Source organism: Panthera leo, chromosome B1 (genome assembly GCF_018350215.1).
Source record: "Panthera leo isolate Ple1 chromosome B1, P.leo_Ple1_pat1.1, whole genome shotgun sequence".
NCBI lineage: Eukaryota > Metazoa > Chordata > Mammalia > Carnivora > Felidae > Panthera > Panthera leo.
In genome coordinates this window covers 119,287,065-119,309,505 of record NC_056682.1, presented here as the reverse complement: position 1 = coordinate 119,309,505, position 22,441 = coordinate 119,287,065, and the positions used below count along the sequence as shown (strand labels likewise).

Genomic DNA, 22,441 nt, shown 5'->3' with positions numbered 1-22,441 from the left:
TCTTTTCCCAGCACCCATGGCTGGCCGTTGTGATGAGGGTGCAGATGAAGTGTGTTCTTGGTTAGTAGGAAAGGGACGCTTCATGGCTACACAGCAGCCGAGTTGTGCTATTCCAACTTTAACAGTACATGCAGCATTAGAAATGGCCTGCTGCGGGAGTGTATCCTCTCCACACACAACAACTAACAACCGGCATTAGCATTTTAACTGATCTCCATCCCACCATTTGCTCCTCACCCAGTTTGAAAAATGGAGCTGCGGTCCTATATGTATAGGTATGCCTAATATTGTATCACGTACTTTTTATACTTACTGGTTTGTCTTAAGTGTTTTTCCATGCTACAGTATAGTCAGATGTACTAACTTTTTCAATGTGCTTCTCGTATAGATCTGCAACTATGTGGGACCTGCAAAGGTTATTGTTCAGTTGGTCACAAATGGAAAAAACATCCACCTGCATGCACACAGCCTGGTGGGAAAACACTGTGAGGACGGGATCTGCACTGTAACCGCCGGACCCAAGGACATGGTGGTCGGGTAAGTGAGGGTGGATGATACCTTGGAAGGTATGATCAGATAAACATGGCGCCCGAAGGCTTGGAACACACCCGTTTCATTAGGAACCTGCCCAAGATCCTCAGAGGGCCTTAAAATGAAAAGGTGAGTTCTCACTTGAACTCCCAGGAGAAAGATTACCCACATGTCTGGGTTTTCCTGACTTTGTACCTGTGGTCCTGGCCAAATTATTTATAGCACCCCCTTTCAAAAGTGGCCCAGAGGGGATAATAAATTATGGTTACTTCATGTATGAAGCATTTGTACCACTTTCAGCAGTATCTTCCTTCTGGAGATAAAGATAAGGACTAATTAGAAGAAACCTAACTGTGGCAGAAATAAACACCTTGATGATTCTTTTAATGAACTAATGAGTTTGGATTTATAGCGTGAACATTTTCACCATGAAATAGATAGATAAATATTGTTTCAGCTCTATGTTGTTTAGAAAGTGTGCTCAGATTAAGAAGCCAAGGAATGCAAATTTGTTTTGGCATTCATTAGACTTGAAATGTAAATACAAAGGGACATACTCATTTAAGAGTTAGACAGATAGAACAAGGAATTTTAAGTGAATGAAGTATTACAAAATAAATTCAGCCCAAAAAGAGTAAGAAATTTTAAATTAATTTTGTTTAATTTTTAAGAATGTCTTCTAGGGTGTCCTACTGCTGGTTTAAACAGTTCATGATAAAATCCCAGTTAATCTGGACTATTCACTCAAAAGAAAGGAATTATTTATATCAACTGTAATTAAGTTGATGGTAGCATTTCAGGCTTTGAATTCCGATCAAGTTTTAAGTTGGTTGTTATTGGGGAGGTTGAACTTTCATGTTCCTAGGTATTTCTTTGTTTGACTGTGAAAATATTCAAGTGTGAAAAACCTAGAGAGAGAGCTTTCTTTTAAGTCACTAAAATCTGATTCTTTTGATGTTAGGGGAGAAAAAAAAGACTCTAGATTGGAGGAAGAAGTTTAAATTGATTTGAAAAATTCTGTTGTGCTTTATATGAACTTGTTTCAACATTCTCTTGAAAGACTGGCCTGTTTCCTGTTGTATGTCACAGTTGGTTCCTCGTCTGTTTTGGACTACTCTTTACAGTTCCCGACTGACCTAGGAGAGCTTTGAAATGCAGGGTAATTGTCAGAGTTTCAGACTAATTGATCACTTAGTGTTTCTGCGGATTTACCCCAAAAGGCTGCTGTCAGTTTGAAGTGTTGGTTCTGTTTAATCTGTGTGATAATCACAGCCTTTAGAGGAAATTATAGATGAAGTTCCTTACTAATAATATTTGTTATTATAAAGCTGCCAGTATGTTGTCTATAATTTGGTGTTTCTGTGGCTTGGCTTAGTAATCTTCCAGGGTTTTAGAAGGAACTAATGGTTATTTAGTTTTGAGACCTACAGCGAGCGGGAGTAGAAGTTCCCTGTTTCTAAGGAAAGGGAGGAAATCCTTTCCTCTCTTGTAATGGAGTTCCGTAGTTGGGAGAACTCATTCATTCACTCATTCATTCAACAAACATTTTGAGCATCTACATGACCTAAGTTTGGTTATCAAGATGTCTCATCATAGTGATGCGGGATTCTGTGACCCTATACAGTTTCACTGAGAAATTTAGTCAAGAGGATGCCACTTAAAAGTTACAATAGATTCAGTAGACTTTCCTTTTCAGAATGTTCTATGAAACACTGATACTCCTTTTATAATCGATTTTTAGCTGAGAAACTTATGCTTACAGTGTTTCCTAAAATATAATATTTCCTTCGTGATTTATTTGTCTCTCTTACTTTTTAATTTTTTTTAAGTTTCCGATGTCAGAACCTGTTACATGTTAGTAGAGAGAATATCAGGCTAGGAGTCTGGAAACCAGAATTCTGTTTTCATTTCTGTCACACTCTACAGTAGGATTGGGGGCAATTTGCATGACTTCCTGAGCACTTTAACTTCTTCTCTTATACAATATCAGCATTGGGTTCTATAGTTTATCTCCAGGCCTTTTACCTCTCACAAATTCTAGTCTGAACTATTAGCTAACACTACGAAATTAACATGAGCAGACTTGCCACATACTTATTTATGGAGTGTCATTGATTATTATTATTTGGCTCTAACTTGTAGGTAAGAATAGCACAGAGAGAAATTTAGGAAGATAGCCAGAGTTATTCCTTAGATTTGTCAATACTAGAAATGGAATCAAGATTACCTATTTTCATTAATATAGCTTAGGTTAAGAGTATATATTCACAAGCAGGGCACCAATCCAGCACATCAAAGAGGATCTATAAAAAATGACACTGAGGAGATAAATAACTTTTAAATTATCAAAGCCAGAGGGGTGATGGGTAGGGAATGGGTGAGATGGGATTAGGAGTACACTTACCTTGATGAGCACTGAGTAATATATGAACCTATCGAGTCACTATATTGTACAACAAAACCATATGTTAACTATACTAAAACTAAAATTAAAAAAATAAAAACAAAATTAAATAAATTATCAAAACCAAAGAATTAACTTTTCTTTAGGTTTATCAATAAAATTTAGTTTCTATTTTCAAATATATTTTGCTATCCATATTAAAATACTTATTTTTTGATGACTAAGGCATGATTGGAGGTTTGAGTGCTTAAATCTGTGGGGTTTTACCTTAAGACTTTTTTTTTTTTATTTAGCTTTCATTTTGTCTTCGTATTTCTTACTCATTTGTTTAGTTAGCTGTTAGTGTCTGTCCTCATAAAAATAATTTTAATTTGGTGTTTTATTTTTGACCTTGAAGGTCAACAATGTGTTTCAACAACATTTTAGTTCTCTGAAGTTTTCAATCAGTGGAAACTATCTGTTACTTGACTTTCTTTAAGCCACTTTCCTTACCAATAATCACCACACCCTCTGTTTCCTGGCAGCCCTAATTTAGAGAGATGTGAAGTCTTTTTTTTTTAACTAATATTTACAGCATATACCAATTGTAAGCACTAGAAGTAAATATATAAATATAAAAGAGAAACAAGGCCTCCGTCAATGAGCTATTAAATTGGTGGTTTTGTAGGTCCAAAAACGATTACTAGCAGTTTCATAATATTAAACCTTAACACACAGAAAAGATGCTGTTTGGAGAAAATGGACAAAATATGGAGTGAAATTGGAAGTGTCCAACTTCCAAATTAAAGTATATATTGTGAGTCAGGGGTGCTTTTGAATCTTGTGCCAGCTATAAATCAGTGTTTGAGTCCTGACAGGTAGAAGGGCCAGATGGAAGGGCCACTGTAGAATCCCAACCTAATGACATGGGGATTCAAACCAACCCAGAGGGCAGCAGTGGTTCTCAGATGATGATGATGATGATGATGATGATGATAATGGAAACATCTGGCACAGTGCAGAGGATTTCAAACCTGGCTGCTAATTAAAGTCACTTTTGGTCACTTTATATTACTTTTTAAATTTTTTTTAGTTTTGATTTATTTTTCAGAGAAAGAGAGAGAGACAGAGTGCGAGCGGGAGAGGGGCAGAGAGACAGGGAGACAGAATCTGAAGCAGGCTCCAGGCTCTGAGCTGTCAGCACAGAGCCTGACGTGGGGCTCGAACTCACAGACTGCAAGATCATGACCTGAGCTGAAGTCAGACAATCAATCGACTGAGCCACCCAGGCACCTCTAATATTAACTCTTTGAAGCGTACAGGTCTATGAATTTTGACAAGTACTCAAATAAGAATCACAGTCAAGGAAGGTATAGAATAGTACCATTGCCCCCAAAATGCTGTGTGCCCCTTTAGAGTCAGCTCTACCTTGCAGTCCACCCCATGGCAACTCCTGATCTGTCTCCTATACATATAGGAATGTTCCAGAATGACATACAAATGGAATCATGCAATATGTAGCCTTTTTGAGTCTGGCTTCTTTCACTTAGTATCATGCATTTAAGATTCCTCCAGGTTGTTGTGTGTATCAGCGGTCTTATTCCTTTTCATGACTAAGTAGTATTGCATTGTACTGATGTATCACAGTCTGTTTATCAATCCACCTGCTAAAGAACATGAAGTTTATTTTCCATTTTGGATGAGAGAACCACTTTTTGTGTGAACATAAGTTTTCATTTTTGGGGGGCTTGGGTAAATACAGAGGAGTGAAAATGAGGGGACAGATGCTAAGAGTCCATTTGTCTTGATAAGAAACTACCATATTGTTTTCCAAAGTGGCTGTATCATCTTGAATTCCCATGTATTAACATTTATGATTCTCGATTTTTTAAGTTGCATGTGCTGTCTGTTAATAATAATGTCCACTCTTGTTTTCTTTTACATTTTATTCTATAAATTTTCAAACATACACAAAAGTAGAAAGCATAGCATAATGAACCCCCATTGTACTCATCACCCAGCTTCGACAATTAATTACTACCTCTTCATTTAAATATACCCCTGCCTAGATATCTTTCATTTATGGATATCTAATTTAATTCAATACTGTTAAGAGGATACTTTGTATGATTTCAGTCCTTTTAAGTTTATTGAGACTTGCTTTATGGATCAGAATATGTTATGTCTTGGTAAATGTTCCTTGTGCACTTAAAAAGAATGACTAGTCTAATCAAGTTGAATGCATGTTCTAAAATGTCAGGTCAAGTTGTGTGATAGTGTTGTTCAAGTCTACTGTATCCTTACTGACTTTCCCCCTACTTGTTCTAGAAATTATTGACAGATGGGTGTTGAAATCTCAGACTATATTTATAGATATATCTGTTTCTTCCTCCAGTTTGTAAGATTTTGCTTCTTGTATTGTGAAGTTCTTTTATTAGATACATAAACATTTAGGATTCTTATGTCCACTCAATGAATTGATCCCTTTATCATTATGAGATGACCCTCTTTTATCCCTGGTAATATTTTTGCTCTAAAATCTACCTTGACTGATACTGTTTTACGTATTTCAGCTTTATTTTGATTAACCTTAGCTTGGAACATTTTTTTTTCCATCCTCTTAGTTTTAAGCTGTTTGTGTCTTAATATTCAAAGTAAATATGCACCGCATATGGTTGGGTCTTATTATTTTTATTCCATCCAATGCTCTCTGCCTTTTAATTGAGGTGTTTAAATAATCTGTATTTAATCTGATTACTCATAGAGCTGTGTTTCATTCTACCCTCTTGCTATTTGTTTTCTGCTTGTCACGTCTGATTTTTGTTCCCCTTTTCCACTTTTTTCTGCCTTCTTTTAGATTAATTATGATTTTATTTTATCTTCCTTTTGGTTTATACCTCTATAGTTTTTAGAAGTTGTTTTACAGCTTGTTACACTATATACATCTTTCACTTATCTTAGTCTCCTTTTGAGTAACACCGTGTGTCTTCATATATCATATATGAACAACACTTCAGTTTCCCCTCTCGGCCCTTGTGCTATTGTGTACTCTATTTTACATCTATATATGTGATAAGTTCCACAATATATTGTTTTTTATTTTTATTTTTAATGCTCAATTATCTTTTCTTTTTTAACATTTATTTATTTTTGAGAGGCAGAGAGAGACAGAGCATGAGTATGGGAGGGGCAGAGAGACAGGGAGACACAGAATCCGAATCAGGCTTCAGGCTCTGAACTGTCAGCACAGAGTCTGACATGGGGCTCAAACTGGTCAACCACAAGATCATGCCTGAGCCAAAGTCGGACGCTTAACCAACTGAGCCACCCACCCAGGTGCCCCTATGCTCAATTATCTTTTAAAAGAAATTTTAAATAAGGAAAAAAGTATTTATATTTAAACATGTATTTATCATTTACAGTGCCCATCATTCTGTTTCATAGGTCAACATTTCTGTCTGGTGCCATTTTTTTCTGCCTGAAGCCCTTCCTCTCCTTTTTCTTCTACTGCTGGTCTGCTGCTGATCAGTTCTTCAGTTATCAAACGTCTATAAGCTCTTTACTTTGTCTCTGTTTTAGAAAGATATTTTTGAAGAATATAGAATTCCAAGTTGACAGAGTTCTTCTTTCACATTCTGAAAATATACTACCCCATAGGTGTTCTGGCTTTTGCCTTGCTTCCATCAAGAGGTCTGCTGCCCTCCTGATATTTTGTTCCTCTTCACATCAAGTGCCGTATCTTCTCTATCAGCTCTAGATTTTCTCTTTATTAGTTTTTCCTTTCTCCTCACTAATTTGAAGCAGTTTGATTAAATGGGCATTAATGTAGTTTTCTTCATGTTGTTTGTGCTTGGGGTTCATTGAGATTTTTGGATCTCTGGGTTTATAGTTTTTTTAAATAAATTTTAAACTTGTCAGCTATTACTTTTCAAAATATTTTTTCCATCCACTCCTCATTTTCCTCTTCTCCTGAAGCACCAATTACATGTGTATTTGGCTTTTAAAATTATCCCACAGCTCACTGGAGATCTGTCTTTTTAAAATTTGTTCTTTTTCCTGTGTTTCATTTTGAACAATTCTATCACTATGTTCTCAAGTTCACTAATCCTTTTGTCTGTAGTGTCTAATCTGTTTTTCATTCCATTCGGTGTATTTATCTTTTGAGACATTGCCATTTTTTCATCTCTATAGGTTTGCTGGAGGTCTTTTTTTAAATATCTTCCATGTGTCTCCTTAATATTCTAAAGCTTTTTATTATCTTGACCCTATACAATATATCCATAATAGCTATTTCAATGTATGTGTCTTTAAATTCTGTGTTCTGTCTCACATCTGGATCTGTTGCTATTGATAGATTTTTATCCTCATTATGAGTTGTATTTTCCTATTTTTTGCATGCCTGATAATTTTTGATTGAATGGCAGACATTTTGAATTTCGGATTGTTGCATGCTGTCCTTTTTCTTTTTCTTTCCTTTCTTTCTTTCTTTCTTTCTTTCTTTCTTTCTTTCTCTCTTTCTTTCTTTTGTATGCCTTTGAATATTTTTGAACATTGATAGAAATTAAATTTGGGAGCAGTTTTATCCTTCCTAGACTTACTTCTAAGCTTTGTTAGGGAAACAGGAGCAGCCTTTAGGGTTAATTTGACACCATTGCAAAGCCAGTAACTTTCTGAATATTCATGCTGATGATTTATGTATTACAAGATTTCTTGAACTATTCCAGCCCCATGTGTGCTCCAAGAAATCTTTGTCTGCTTCTTTCTTGGTTGTTTTTTGTTTTTTGTTTTTGTTGTTTTGTTTAGATTTTTCCTCAGCCTTAGGTTGTTTCGTCACACACATCTCCAATCAGTACTTAGCTGAAGACTCAAGGCAAAACCTGTGTACATCTCTGAGTATCTCTGTGTGTGGCTCTTCTCTGGTTCTCTGCCTGTGAATTCTGGCCCCTTTGGCCTTCTCAGATTTTTAACTCAATCTCCAAACTCGGGGAGATGGCCAGGTCTGTTTAGAGTCTCCCTTCCTATGCTGCAATCAGAAAACTCTAGGCATTAAACCAGCATAATTGTAGGATTCACCTTAGTTGCTCTCTTAAGGATCAGTGTCCTGTGCTGCCATTGTTCAGTGTTGGAAAACCATTTTTTCATATGTTTTATGTTATGTAAGGTGAAAGACTCAATCTGGTCTCTGTTACTCCCATCATTATCTGAAACAGAAGACTGGCTTCTATATTGTTCCATTTATTACCAGAGTAAGTAAGTTATTCACATAAGGATGACGCCTTTTTCACGGGGATTAGTTAAATAATGTGCATGAAAATCACTTTATATGTGGTAAAGTGTAACAGATGTTTGCCAGTGTCATTACCTATATGGAGGTACACGTTCTATATAGGAGTCCAGCCTAAAAGGCCAAAAGATGGAGGTGTTGTTTCTATTAAAAAACTACCTGTGCCTCCAGGCATGTCATCATGTCCCATTGCACCTTTTCTGTGCTGTGCTAATTCATGCATTCATTTATTCAACAGACACGTGTTAGACACCCATATGTCAGGCACTGTTCTAGGCACCAGAGATCTCTGCCCTCAGGAGTTTATATTCTCTTGGTCTGTTTTCTTCTCTGTGTGTCTCAGCTATTCTACTTTTTCTTTTTTAGTATAATTGACACACAATGTTTACATTAGTCCCAGGTGCACAGCATAGCGATTTAATAAATGTATACATTATGCCACAATCATGTCCTACTTTTTTCTATCACTGTCTGGACACGTGTCTCGTTGTATCTCTGGACCTCTGTATGAGTGCTCATCTCATTCTGCCTTCACCTTCTATATTTTCTTCGCCTAGTTCATCTGGTCTTCCCACACCATCTTAGTCCTTATTATCTTAGACTATCTTTGTCTTTGTTTCATCTAGTCCAGTTGTTACAATATTTCTGTCTTTCCCTTACTAATCTTTTTTCTTTCTTTCTGAATAAAAGCCAGAGCAAAAGAAAAGTCTTGGCAAAAGCTTACAAGGCTTTAAAAGATCTGTGCCCCCACTTTGCTCTTTGAACTTTTCTGTTTTTAAATGTTTATTTATTTATTTTGAGAGAAAGAGAGAGATCGGGAGATGGGCAAAGAGAGAGGGGGAGAGAGAGAGAATCCCAAGCAGGCTCTGCGCTGAGCATGAGCCCAACATGGGGCTCGATCTCCCGACCATGAGATCGTGACCTGAGCCAGAATCAAGAGTCGGATGCTTAACTGACTGAGCCGCACAGGCTCCCCGGCTCTTTGAACTTTTCACTTACTACTGGCCTCTTGCTGATTTTCCTCCAGCAGCATTGGCCTCCTTGCTATTGTCTTCCGAAAACACCAGTCGTGGTCCTCCCTCGGGGTCTTTGAACTTGTTACTCTTTCCACCTTGAATACTTTTCCGTATATCCACATCTTTTCCCTCACCTTCTTTCAGTCATTGCTCACTTGTCATCATTTCAGTGACTCCCTGTCTGGCCTATCCCTACTTTAAAGCATCATGTCTTCTAAGTGTACCTTTCCTTTTCTCCGTTCCCACCTTATTTATTTATTTTATTTATTTATTTCTTGGTACTCTTAATGCCTTCTCAATTATACCGTAAAATTTGCTTCTCTATTTGTTTCTTCTCTCTGGTTACACTAGCACATAAATTCTATGGAGGGAGGGATTCCTGAGTGCTGACAAAAGCATCCAGGACACTGCCTGGCACTAATAAGGAGCTGAACAAATATTTGTTGAATGAATGGGTCTCCTTGGTAAAGTACTTTTTTGTTGTTGTATTATGTTTATTGAATATACTTTCTTGTTTCATGAACTTTAAAAATTAGTGTCTGGAGTATTTTATATAATTTCTCCAAAATCCCTTAAATTGCTTTATTTAGCTTATTAAAATGTTTTATCCTATAGGTATGTAGGTTTCATGAGATAAAAGTGCTCCATCCTGAAAACATGGAGAATTCGATGGCATTCTAGTGGTAATAATTCCAGCCTCACAGATCACCCAACAGAAGATGGGACTCCATGTAGAGTTTAAATCCTATCCAGAAAGCCAAAGATGAGCCAAAAGAAAAAAATTCTTCGAGTTATAATATTATTCTTATTCTTTAAAAAAAAAATTTAGATAAGTTAGTACTGTATTCAGAATTTGAAAAAAAAAATTTAAACAACTGTCCTGGAAAATTGTTTAAAATGAGTCTAGGTAAAACTTCCTTAGTAGTGTATATGTATATGTATATGTATATGTATATGTATATGTATATGTATGTATACACACACACACACACACACACACACACACGTATACCCTACTCGCTTAATCATCATTTGAAAATCTAATAAACTCTGAAAACCAAAAGATTTTGCTGAGTTCGCCACAGACTCATTTGGTGGCAAAACCCAATCTGACCCGATGTGTGGTGGTTTATAGTCTTTATTATTCCTTGGTAACTCTACTCTATATGTTTCACTGTAGAAATAGTAATGTGTTTGATTACAGTGTGGGCTCCAGTGATTGAGGCCTGTGTGTTTTTTAAAAGCCATTTTGCTAAAGTGAAACCAGACTCTAGTCATTGACTGCCTAACCTTTAGTGCTTGTTGTGGCTGTTTTTGCCTTTTTCTCCAGCTTTGCAAACTTAGGTATACTTCATGTGACAAAGAAAAAAGTATTTGAAACACTGGAAGCACGAATGACAGAGGCATGTACAAAGGGCTACAATCCCGGACTTCTGGTACATCCTGATCTTGCCTATTTGCAAGCAGAAGGCGGAGGAGACCGGCAGCTCACAGGTGAGTGCCATGCCACCAACCTTGATCCTTCAAGATCAGGCTCTCCTTTGCTTGTGTGTAGACCAGGTGCTCCTCTGTGTGCCTCATGTTTCTCCTTCTCCCAGAATTTAGTGCCCCACACCACCACCACACCTTCCCTGCTCAGAAACCTTTTGACGGCATCCTGCTATTTTCTAGAATAAAATTTGTATCTCCCTAGCTTGGTACACAAAGCTCTCAGTCTGGCCCCAGCCACCTTTCCAGATTCATCTCCAATTCCATCATGTACCCACCTCTCCCCATTACTACCCCCCGATACCTGATACATATTCATACCTCTGTAGGTACCTACCTAAAACACCCCACCCTGCCCTTTCCAGCCTGTCAAACCCAGTTCATAGTTCAACACTTAGTTCAAAGAACACCTCTTCTTCTGCCTTCCCCCGCTCACCTTATGGTAAGGAATCTCTTTGGGCTCTTCAGGCACATCATAAACTATTCTCTTTCTCATACAAATGCTATGATTTTGTGTTTTCCTGCTTTTACCTGTATTTTTCTCTTTCAACTCCAATCCTTGTCCTACCACACGTACAAAAGTGTCTGCTTTTAAACCTTGTCCATTGGTCTGGTAATCCTGTGATCACCTCCTACTCCAGCAACCCCAAATCGATCACCGTTTTTCCACTGAACATGTTCTGACATCCAGACCCAAAACCTTCCCGTCACCTCTGAACCCTTCTTGCCTGTGTTGCATCTCTAGTCTGTGGCCCTGCTCTTCCGTGCTCTCTCGCACACTCCACTCCTCACTCCATTTTCCTTGCTCTGCTTCTGTCCCTCCCCACTTGTGATCCAGTGTATACCCTGTGACCAGATGGGTCTCACAAAAGCCTCCACCTCACCACCGCTCAGTATTGCCCTGCTGCCTACAAAATCCCAATTCTGTAAGTTGGCCCCAGTCTGCGTTTCCAACTGTTTCCCACTGCATACCTTCTTGCCAAACTGAGCTATTCCACAGAGGCACCATGATTTCTCACTTCCTCACCATGGCACATTCTTTCTATTCTTGCTGCTCCCTCTTCCTGGAATGCCTTCCTTTACTCTCTTCATGAGTTCAAGTTGTACCATCCCTTCAAGATTTAGAACATACATACATCTCCTCTGTTCCAAAGCCTCTGGATGCTCCCCTCCTTTGCAATTCCATACCTCTTCATCTGTAGCTCTTTTATAGTACTCACCACTCGAATTATCACCTCTGATGATGTAGTAAGTTAAATATGACTATATCCATCAGCACAAAAGCTCCACCAGGAGGCAAAGGAGGAGTCAAATGCAGTTGAGTCATTGACTTTCTCCAGAAGCACTTTTTGAGCACCTGCTATGTGCCAGGCACTGTGCTGGGCACTGTGGAATGAACGTAGTCCCTGTGCTCACAGAGCTTTTGGAATACTTAATTTTCACAGCTTGCAATACACCTGATGTGTCATCAGCTTGTTGCATTCCATTATGTCACATCTTTGCTGTCTTTAACTATAATTGTAGGGAGAAAAAGGAGAGGTCAGGGGAAGATAAGAAAGAGGAGGAGCAATTTGGGGGCACCTGGGTGGCTCTGTCCAAGTGTCCAACTCTTGATTTCGCCTCAGGTCATGATCTCACAGTTCATGAGATCTGAGCCCTGCCTCGGGCTCTGTGCTGACAGTGCGGAGCCTGCTTGGGATTCTCCCTCTCCCTCTCAGTGCCCCTCCCCTGCTTGTGCTCTCGCTGTCTCTCTCAAAAATAAATAAACTTAAAAAAAAAGAGAGAGGTAATTTGGTACACAGAGGACAGTTTTTACTGTAATCCAGAGAAAATCCAGGTCTTCTTTTGATGCTTTTAATATGGGTGATATAAATGAGACAATTTTTAAAATTTTATTAGCAATACAGATAGTTGCAAAAGAAAAAATAGAGTTATTTTAACTCATGTTCTTTATTTGGGCTTTACAAAAGCATCTTATCTAAAACGTGCTCACTTTACTCTTTCCCTGGGTATGAATGCACGGTGCTGTATGGTCCTAGATCGGGAAAAGGAAATCATCCGCCAGGCAGCTCTTCAGCAGACAAAGGAGATGGACCTCAGCGTGGTGCGGCTCATGTTTACAGCTTTTCTCCCAGATAGCACCGGCAGCTTCACAAGGCGCCTGGAACCCGTGGTATCGGATGCCATCTATGACAGCAGTGAGTCCTTGAATTCTAACAGGAGGCAGCTTGGTGTAGCATTAAGCACCGACTTCTAACCCTACCGTTGGCAGTTACTTACTAGCTCAAAGTCCCAGGACAAGTAATTTAATCACTTGGAGCCTCACATTTATTGTCTACAAAATGGGAATGCTAAATTCTAGCTTAAAAAGTTAATGTCTAGGCACGCCTGGGTAGCTCAGTCGGTTAAGGGTCCGACTCTTGACTTCAGCTCAGGTCATGATCTCCTGGTTTGTGGAATCGAGCCCCTGTGTCGGGCTCTGCACTAATAGCGAGGAGCTTGCTTAGGATTCTCTCTCTCTCTCTCTCTCTCTCTCTCTCTCAAAAATAAATAAACTTAAAAAAAAGTTGATGTCTAGATTAGAAGTGAATGTTATGAGGTGCCCAATAAATATGGTTATCCTTCCTCACATGTACATGTTGGTCTCTTACATGCCATTTCACAATGGCAAATCTTTTATTATTTATGAATTCCTATACTGTTGGTACTCTCAGATAGAAAAATATCTCAATATTTTTCATTGAGGCTCTAAAGAGATGTTAATAAAAACAACTGTTATTCTAGTCCATCTTCATTCTTACATAGTACAGCTTTTATCGAGAGAGGAGGGTTAGCTGAATGAGTAGCATAGATAGTACATGGCTTCAAAATTCTATTTCAGTCTGTACTTCCTAGAACTTTTTAAAAAAGTTTTACAATGGTCTTCAGCATTTACCATGCAGATTTCTTGTTTGCTATGTATAGGATTTATTGAACAAATATTTCAAAAGAGCCTGCAAGCATGATATTTAGGCTTGCTGAAAGTTTATAGAGTTTGGTCTAAGTAGAAAACTCCATGCCTCTAGTACAACAGCTAACTGATTTCTCTAATTTCAACAAGTTTGAAGGGAAGTGAAAGAGTTATAATATGATGTAGACTTGTATACTAAAGATCACCTTAAAATGCAGCTGTGGGAGCAAAAAAAAAAAAAAAAAAGGAAGCTTTATACTATTACCACAAGAAACTTTTGCCCCTAACCACACAGAATTCTAATTTAGTCTGGGGAAAAGAAATATTACAGCTCCATTTTTCTTTTCTGTAAAATAAAGATGTATAAATAATTTAAGAAAATTGTGCTTTTTCTACATTTTTAAGACTCTTATAAATAGTATATCGGTATCATGGAAATAATTGAAGGTCTTGACCCAAATGAAATTCCACGAATCCATTGGTTTGGAACTTCCTGAAACATCAGAAAAACTCTTTCTCTTTCTGTATGAATCTTTCTTACTGTGTTAGTAGAAGAAACAAACACTGTTCTTTCTGCCCCATTTGTTTGAGTGGTAATGAATGATCCATGCTCAAGAAGTGAAGACTTCTGAAGACTTGCGAAGGTTTTTTTGTTTTATTTGTATCCTTGTTAAAGCGATGAGTGAAAGCATCTATTTGTTTTTTTAATTAAAGTATAATTAACATACAGTGTTATATTAGTTTAGCATGTACAACATATTGATTAAACAATTCTGTATATTAATGCTCATCACAATAAATTATTTAAACTTTCTTTTGGTTAATGTGTGCTAAGAGCAGGATTCCCCATAAGAGAATGGCTTGTGAAGCTGAGGATAAACCATGATGTTTGTTGTTTTTCTCCTGTGGACAGAAGCCCCCAATGCGTCCAACTTGAAAATTGTAAGAATGGACAGGACAGCTGGATGTGTAACTGGAGGGGAAGAGATTTACCTTCTCTGTGACAAGGTTCAGAAAGGTAAATATATGCTCCAGTCTCAAGGTGTGAAATGTAATTCTGAGTGTGTCTGTGAGTCCCTTTTTGACAGTAAATCCCATAATATCCCTCTTCTGCCATAGAACTCCTTTAGAACATTTACACATTTCACTTCTTCCAAATATGTCTGTGTTTTTTCAACCCAACTAATTCATTTAAAAAATTTTAATAGTCGTGGGACACCTGGTTGGTTCAGTTGGTTAAGTGTCTGACTCCTGATTTTCGGTCAGGTCATGATCTCCTGGTTCACGTGTTCAAGCTCCACATCAGGCTCAGGATTTTCTCTCTCCCTCTCTCTCTGCCCCTCCCCACTCATGCTTGCTGTCTTTCTCAAAACCAATAAATAATCATAAAAAGATTTTTTTTTCAATAGAAGTAAAGAGAATTAAGAAAATAATGACAATTGTAATCAGTGACATTTAAGTGTTTCTGTACTTTAAATTTTGCTATCTGAACTTAGTTAAACTAAAATAAATGAGTAATAATAGCTCATGCTTCACACTCACACACACACACACACACACACGCACATGGACACAGAATAAATAATGCTTTACATAGTATAAAATCGTTTATTTTGTTTATCTTGCACGGTTTTGTTGCAACACTGAGAAGCTGAGAGAGCTTCTCCAGATACTTTCATGTGACACTCTGATGTCATTAAGAAAAAGAAAGAGAATAGGAACCGTGGGGAAATTCTCAGAGCATGTTTCTCAGAATTTTCACTTTCAGAAAACATTCTTGGCATTTACCTTTCATTAGCTATGATACAAGATTTATAAATTAGCAAAAGCTGAAGGAGATTGTGTTATTTTCTCAAACAACTCATTTTTAAAATACAGTGATAGAATGTATAGTGTAATAAAGATCTACTCACTACAAAATGATGAGCATTTTCAAAGTAAGAAGTGCGTAACCAAAAATATAGCTCCTAAATAAAAGAATGATGACTTTAAAAAAAGAAAATTCTCATTTGAGGCAAATGGCCTGAGGTTAAAAAGTCAGAAAAAATAGGATCAGATTGTAAGGTAAAGGCATGTATCTTTATCCAAAAAATGTTTACACTTTCTGTGCATATCCTGGTATTAGTCTTTTAACCCATTGTATCCAAGTAATATGCATTTCCAAATTCTTGGTGTGCATACAGTGAGTAAACACAATCTGAGTACCTTTATTTGTAAATGTGATTCTTAATCATTATCATTACATTACTTCTCTTATTAAAAGAAGTGTTATAGCTGCCTGTCTTAAAGCATCTTAGTAACTAGATTTAAGGGAGTCCTACCTGAAAGAAAGGGAATCAACCAGGAGATAGTGAGATGTTTTATCCACCTCCAACCCCAACATTTCTAAAATTCTGTGGGTGTTTTTGGTTTTGTTTTTTTGTTTTTTTGTTTTTTTGTTTGAGAGAGAGAGAGAGAGAGTATGAGCAGTGAAAGGACAGAAGGAGAAGGAGAGAGAGAGAATCCTAAGCAGGCTCCACGCCCAGGTTCACAAGACCATGAGATCATGACCTGAACCAAAATCAAGAGTTGGATGCTTAACTGACTGAGCCACCTGGGCATCCCTAAAATTCTATTTAAATAGAAATATGAACTTAGTTTTTATAAGTCAATAGTGCAGTCCCTCCTATAAAATGGGAAGTGAATCCAGAGAGATGTCAATCTGAGTTATATTGTCATATTTCTGCAGAAGTAGAGTCCATGATGCAAGTGTGAAATTTAGGCAGTCTAATCCAAAGGGACTTGACCAATATAATATTTGTAACAACTTCCCAATATGGACTGATAAAGTATTATAGGGAAGTAGCATAGTAGAATGATCGTGAACCTGGATGGAGTCTGTGTTCAAATTCTGGCTTCTCCATTTACTAGCTGTTCAACCTTGGATGAGTTACTTAATCTCTTTGCACTCCAGTTTCTCTTCTGCAAAATGAGAATATTAATAGTACACCTGCATTTCAAAGTTATTGTGGGGGTTAAGTCAGTTAATGTATACATATAATTCACTTAAATTAGTGCTTGCCATGCAGTTAACTTCATGTAAGTTAAATATTATTATGTAGATCTATATGGAGTTCGAACCACCTTTTGGGGTTCTGATATTCTTCAATATCCTTCATGTTCCTCAGGAATGATTTGGGTTAGTGATGGAGAAGTGAGAAAGGCAAAGACTGATTAAGAGAAAAGTCAGACTGAATAGGTAAATCTAGTATTCTCTCAATGTAAATGAAACTCAGGGTCCATTACTGTGGTAACTAATAAAGAAAATTTCAGTAATTTTGAAAATTTCAAATGATTTAAAAGTCTATTTCTTAGTAACTACTTTTTTAAATGTTTAAGTACATTGTAGGTAAAATCTTGAACCAGCTGAAAGTTTAGCATGTTGTGAAATATTATTATGTGAAATTAAACACCTGAATGTGACTGTTTGCAGATGACATCCAAATTCGATTTTATGAAGAGGAGGAAAATGGTGGAATCTGGGAAGGATTTGGAGATTTTTCTCCTACAGATGTTCATAGACAAGTAAGTGGATGATGATAATGCTGATGATGATGATTTTGCATTTTCTGTCTCGTTGAAATTCAGTACTTAATTTCCATATGTGAAAAAGGAAAAATCATACTTATTTAACTTTCATAAAAGAGTACTATTTTTAAGACTCTTGCAGGTCTTCCAGAAAAGTCACCTACCATAGAATTATGAGCAAAGCCTTAGTCCATTGGCTCTGAAACCATGTCAAGACATTTCATTTGGGTGTCTGATCACCTAACCATTAAGGCAGTGGCCCTTGGGTCTGTTAGTGGAAATATTTTAAGTTTTTGTATTAGACTGCTCAGACTGCCATGACAAAATACCATAGATTAGGTGTATTAAACAACAGAAATTTATTTCATCACAGTTCTGGAGGTTAGAAGTCCCAGATCAAGGCTCAACAGGGTTGGTTATTGGTTTAAAGCTCTCTCCTCCTGGCTTGCAGACAGCTGCCTCTGGCTCTGTCCCCACATGACAGAAAGAGAGAGAGAGAGAGAGAGTAAGCTCTCTGGTGTCTCTTCCTATAGGACCACTAATCCTATCCAATCACAACCCAACTCTCATGATCTCATTTAACATTAATTATTTCCATAAAAGCCATTTCCCCAAATAACGCCACACTAGGGGTTAAGGCTTCAAAATAACGAATTCTGAGGGAACACAATCAGTCCATTACGGTGTTCTACCAGAGTAATTATGACAACACTTTTGAAAAGGTTTTCTAATGAAAAGTATTGAAAGGAAGAGACTTCTACTATAGGCTGATATCATTATGATAAATCAAGATTTCCCAGTGACAACTGAGTGTATGACTAAGAGATAGAAATGCTATATCCCCGTCTCCATCACTCTGAGTGATTGAGAAATACTATTTTCACACACACAAAATTGGAAACAATCCAAATGTCCACCAATAAGTGGCCAGTAAATAAATTATGGTGTGTCTGTGTGATGAACTATTACGCAGTTATTAAAGAGAATGTGTAATCTCTGAATATGGAAAAAATCTCAAACATACAACATTAAAAATTTTTTAAAGATATAAAACCAAGCGATGTCAGAAAGATTGAATGTTCACGTTTGCATATGCATAAGGAAACTATGGAAGAATACAAAAAGAATTAATAATTTCACTGTGTTTACCTCTGGGGACAGGCACACAGTGGGACCACCTAGCTGGGGGATGGGAGTTGGCAAGGAGAATTTTCACTATATGCCATTGTATACCTTTCTGTATTTTACAAAGTCTTGAACCTTGTGAATACACCACATAGTGGAAAAAAAAAATCAAACAAGAAACTGTAAAAATGCCTAACTATTGTGGCACTGACAGAAATTAATGAAGAGGTTGTCTTAGAAGTGTTACAGAATGCCCTCTATCCCTAGAGCGTTGGCCATCCTCCCTTCAAAATACACGGACCCTGTTAGGATGTCTCTGCAGGATTTAGCTTCCTCTTCTCATCAGCCAACCTGTGGGCTCATTGTAGTAGCACATTCTTCACTCTCTCTTTTGACAACCAGTCTTTCTGATGTTGCCTTGTAAATAATTTTGGAGCACTTTAAGGCTGATTTAGAAGAGAAGAAGGAGGTGTATGCGATGCATTTTACTCACATGATTATTTTCAACTGGAAGGCATTTAAAATATTAGACAAATAAAAATAAAGATTTGCAAAATATTAGCATAGTCTCATTTAAAATTTTTTTTTTAACGTTTTATTTTATTTTTGAGACAGAGAGAGACAGAGCATGAACGGGGGAGGGGCAGAGAGAGAGGGAGACACAGAATCGGAAGCAGGCTCCAGGCTCTGAGCCATCAGCCCAGAGCCTGACACAGGGCTCGAACTCACGGACCGCGAGATCGTGACCTGGACTGAAGTCGGACGCCTAACCGACTGAGCCACCCAGGCGCCCCTAGCATAGTCTCATTTTAATTCACAGTGGCAATTTAATCACAATGTATGGGTATAGAATTCTGAGTTTGTAACTTTCTCTAGGATGCTGTATTTTTTAGTTTAATTAAACATAATTATTAATACGTTTAATGAGTAGCATTGCTGGAAAAACAAAATGTAGGCCTACCCTAATGTTTGGGTCTTTGTATCCTGCAGTTTGCCATCGTCTTCAAAACGCCAAAGTATAAAGATGTCAACATCACAAAACCGGCTTCCGTATTTGTCCAACTTCGGAGGAAATCTGATTTGGAAACTAGCGAACCCAAACCTTTTCTCTACTACCCCGAAATCAAAGGTAATTGGGTTACTTACATTCTTGTGACTGTTCCGGTAAAAGGACAAAGCTGATTAGAAGAGATTAGTTGTTCACTTCCTTTGAATGGCTTCCTAGGAACTTGCCCCTGGGCCCATGGTACTTATTTTTAGAGAAGAGAGAAGTATTATACTATTTTGGGGTCATGGAATTGAGTCCAGCCTTTCAAAATAATCTTATTTTTACCAAGCTTATATGAGATTTAGACAGTTGAGAATTTGTCTTTGAATCTGAGAATCTGTCATTTATTGAGGATCTCGGGGTTTGGGCAGTTGAGATGGACCTTATGATAAGGCTTGCTGTTCAGGAGATTCAGCCCCTCCATCATCTGGCCTCAGGCGATAAAACAGGATACTCAGCCACCGTGCAGTGCAGAACCATAAAAATGAATAAAGCACCATTCTTTTCCTCACAAAAGATACCCTGAGAAGGGGAGATAGTCTCCTTACATATTTATAATGTGATTTATGATTTTGATAAGCTCCAAAAGGGAAGCATCTACAAACACCTATGAGAATGCCAAGGAGAGAGGACCCTTAATTCTATAGAAGCCACCAAGAAGTAGGCTTCTTCAAGGTCCTTCAACCTGGGGGTGTATTTCAGTAGTTAGGTGAGAAACAAGGAAGGAAAGTGTTTCCTAGGCTTGGAAACTTGAGAAGCTGAACAATTAATGTTAGTTCAGAGAGAAATGAGCCTTTTGGGCATGGAGATGGACCACTGAAGACCAAGACAGGTAAGGAAGGCCAAGGCCAGGCTCAGAAGTGCTGTGATTGGCAGCTGAAGAATTCTGATTGATCTGGATAAGGGAATTACCAGGCCTATTTGGGTTTGGAATGATGGCTCTGACTTCCTTATATGAACACTGAGGGAACTGTCTGAGCAGCAGATGAAGAGTCCGAAGAGTAATGCAAGAATCCAAGTGAGAAATGGGGAGGTTCCTAAAGGTATTAGTGTAAGGAATGCAAGGAGGCAGTGGCGTTAAGCCCCAGATGCTGGTTGAGGTAGAAGGTGAAGGAGAAATTCAGGAGTCATAGGTGGTTCCAGGAATCCCAGCCTAGGAAGGTTGTTACATGGTTGAGTTGGTGAAAGAATCCAGGGAGCAAAAGTACGTTTGAGTGGACAGAGAGGGAGCTCAATTTAAAACATGTTACATTTTTGGTTCCTGCCAATCAAAAGGCAGGACTGGAACTCAAGAGGGCAGGGTGGGAAATTCAGCATTGAGTGTATTTAATAGGCCCCTAAATGGGAAAATTGCTCAAAGATATTTCTTAACCTGGAGTCCACTGACCCCAAGAGTTCCAAGGATAGAAATGGATTTTAATATAATCAGCTTTTTTTGTAATTTTACATATTGATAGGTATGATTCTAAGAAAAGATCCGTAACACTTCACAAGACTGAAAAAGGGGTCATGGCACAAACAAAATCAGAAACGCCTGGATTAGAGGGAAGTGAGACCATAGTGGGAGGTCAATGAAATGATCGTCACAGAGCACCCAGGTCCTGGCTAATGTCTGAAGCCACAAAGGTGCTGCAGTGATGATCCACATGAGTGTTGGATCCTGTGGTAGCAATATGTGATGTGTGATCCTTGAAGAGGGCTTCTTTGCCTGTAACTCATGTTGTGGTGGGAGCATTTAGAAGATGATTCCATGAGTTCTTGTTTCTTTTCAGAGATCGTGACCTGTTTACTGATGGTCCCGATTCACAGCATTCCATTACTGTGGTGTGAAAACATTATCAACAAAAGAGCCTTTTTCCCCCCAGTCCACATAAGATTTCATGCAAAATCCCAGTGCATACACCTGACAGGCTCTGGTTAAAGTGGAAGTGGAGAGGGTTGCCTGGGTGGCTCGGTTGGTTGAGCGTCTGACTCTCGATTTCAGTTCAGGTCATGGTCTCACAGTTCACGAGTCCGAGCCCCATGTCAGGCTTTGCACTGGCAGCTTGGAGGCTGCTTGGGATTCTCTCTCTCCCTCTGTCTCTGCCCCTTCTCCACTTGCTCTCTCTCTCTTACTCTCTTTCTCTCTCAAAATAAAGAAAAAGCATTAACAAAATTAAATAAATAAATAACTACAGTGGAGGTGGGGAGCCAGCCCACCTGCCCTCACTTCCCCACCCAGTGATAACCTGAGGTCTTCCAAATGCTTCAGTCTGCAGAAAGATGAAAATCACTGCTTTTGATTAAACACTCTTTTTTAAATAGACACAGGAGAGAAATTTTTGGACTTTCTGACGGAAACAATTAATTTCTTCTCCTAAAATATGTCTTAACATAATGTCCATTTTTTTCAACACAGAGAATTATGTTTAAAAAGGATACCCAGATTACCTACACATGTATGCATCGAGAAACATTCAAAGCTGAGCTTGGTTTCTAGGCTGCCAGTCTACCTTTTCCAGTGGTATTTGTTCATCAAAAGAGTGAGATACAGCAAGGGCATGTTCAGGTGTTCATTCATAATAGGATCTATCAGATGCTCAGGTTAGAGAATGGGGTCTCCTGAAAGCTCAAATTCCTACCTGTATGCTTCAAGCACTTCCAGGCTGTCATTGACTAAAAGCTCCATGTAATACAAACAAGTAAGAAGAATCATCTGGAAAAATAAGAGTTAGAAGTTGAGCTCCACAGAAAGAATGGCCAACATATATTGTAACATATATTTATTCATTGTGAGATTAGAACTGTTTTATTGAAGGTAACAAATTACCTTGGTCAGTAAAACTTTCTGGATTGTAAATCCCAAAATGAAATAATCACAAGGAGAAATAATCACACCAGACATATAACCAGAAAAGTAGTGGGCCGGGGAGCCTGGGTGACCCAACTCTTGTTTTCAGCTCAGGTCATGATCTCACAGTTCATGAGTTCAAGCCCCACATCAGGCTCTGTGCTAACAGTGTGGAGCCTGCTTGGGACTCTCTCTCTCCCCCCCTCTCTCTGCCCCTCC

At 38.2% G+C, this 22,441-nt stretch overlaps 1 protein-coding gene across 2 annotated transcripts in view; it reads left to right on the top strand.

Moving 5' to 3' along the window:
- Positions 1–22,441, top strand: part of NFKB1 (nuclear factor kappa B subunit 1) — a 118,233-nt gene that overhangs the window by 66,879 nt on the left and 28,913 nt on the right. For both annotated transcript variants that reach the window (XM_042935815.1, XM_042935814.1), the window contains exons 6-11: positions 389–537; positions 10,545–10,708; positions 12,742–12,900; positions 14,566–14,670; positions 17,125–17,216; positions 19,335–19,473. In XM_042935815.1, coding sequence (XP_042791749.1) covers positions 389–537; positions 10,545–10,708; positions 12,742–12,900; positions 14,566–14,670; positions 17,125–17,216; positions 19,335–19,473 — 808 coding nt within the window. The remainder of the gene's footprint in view (positions 1–388; positions 538–10,544; positions 10,709–12,741; positions 12,901–14,565; positions 14,671–17,124; positions 17,217–19,334; positions 19,474–22,441) is intronic.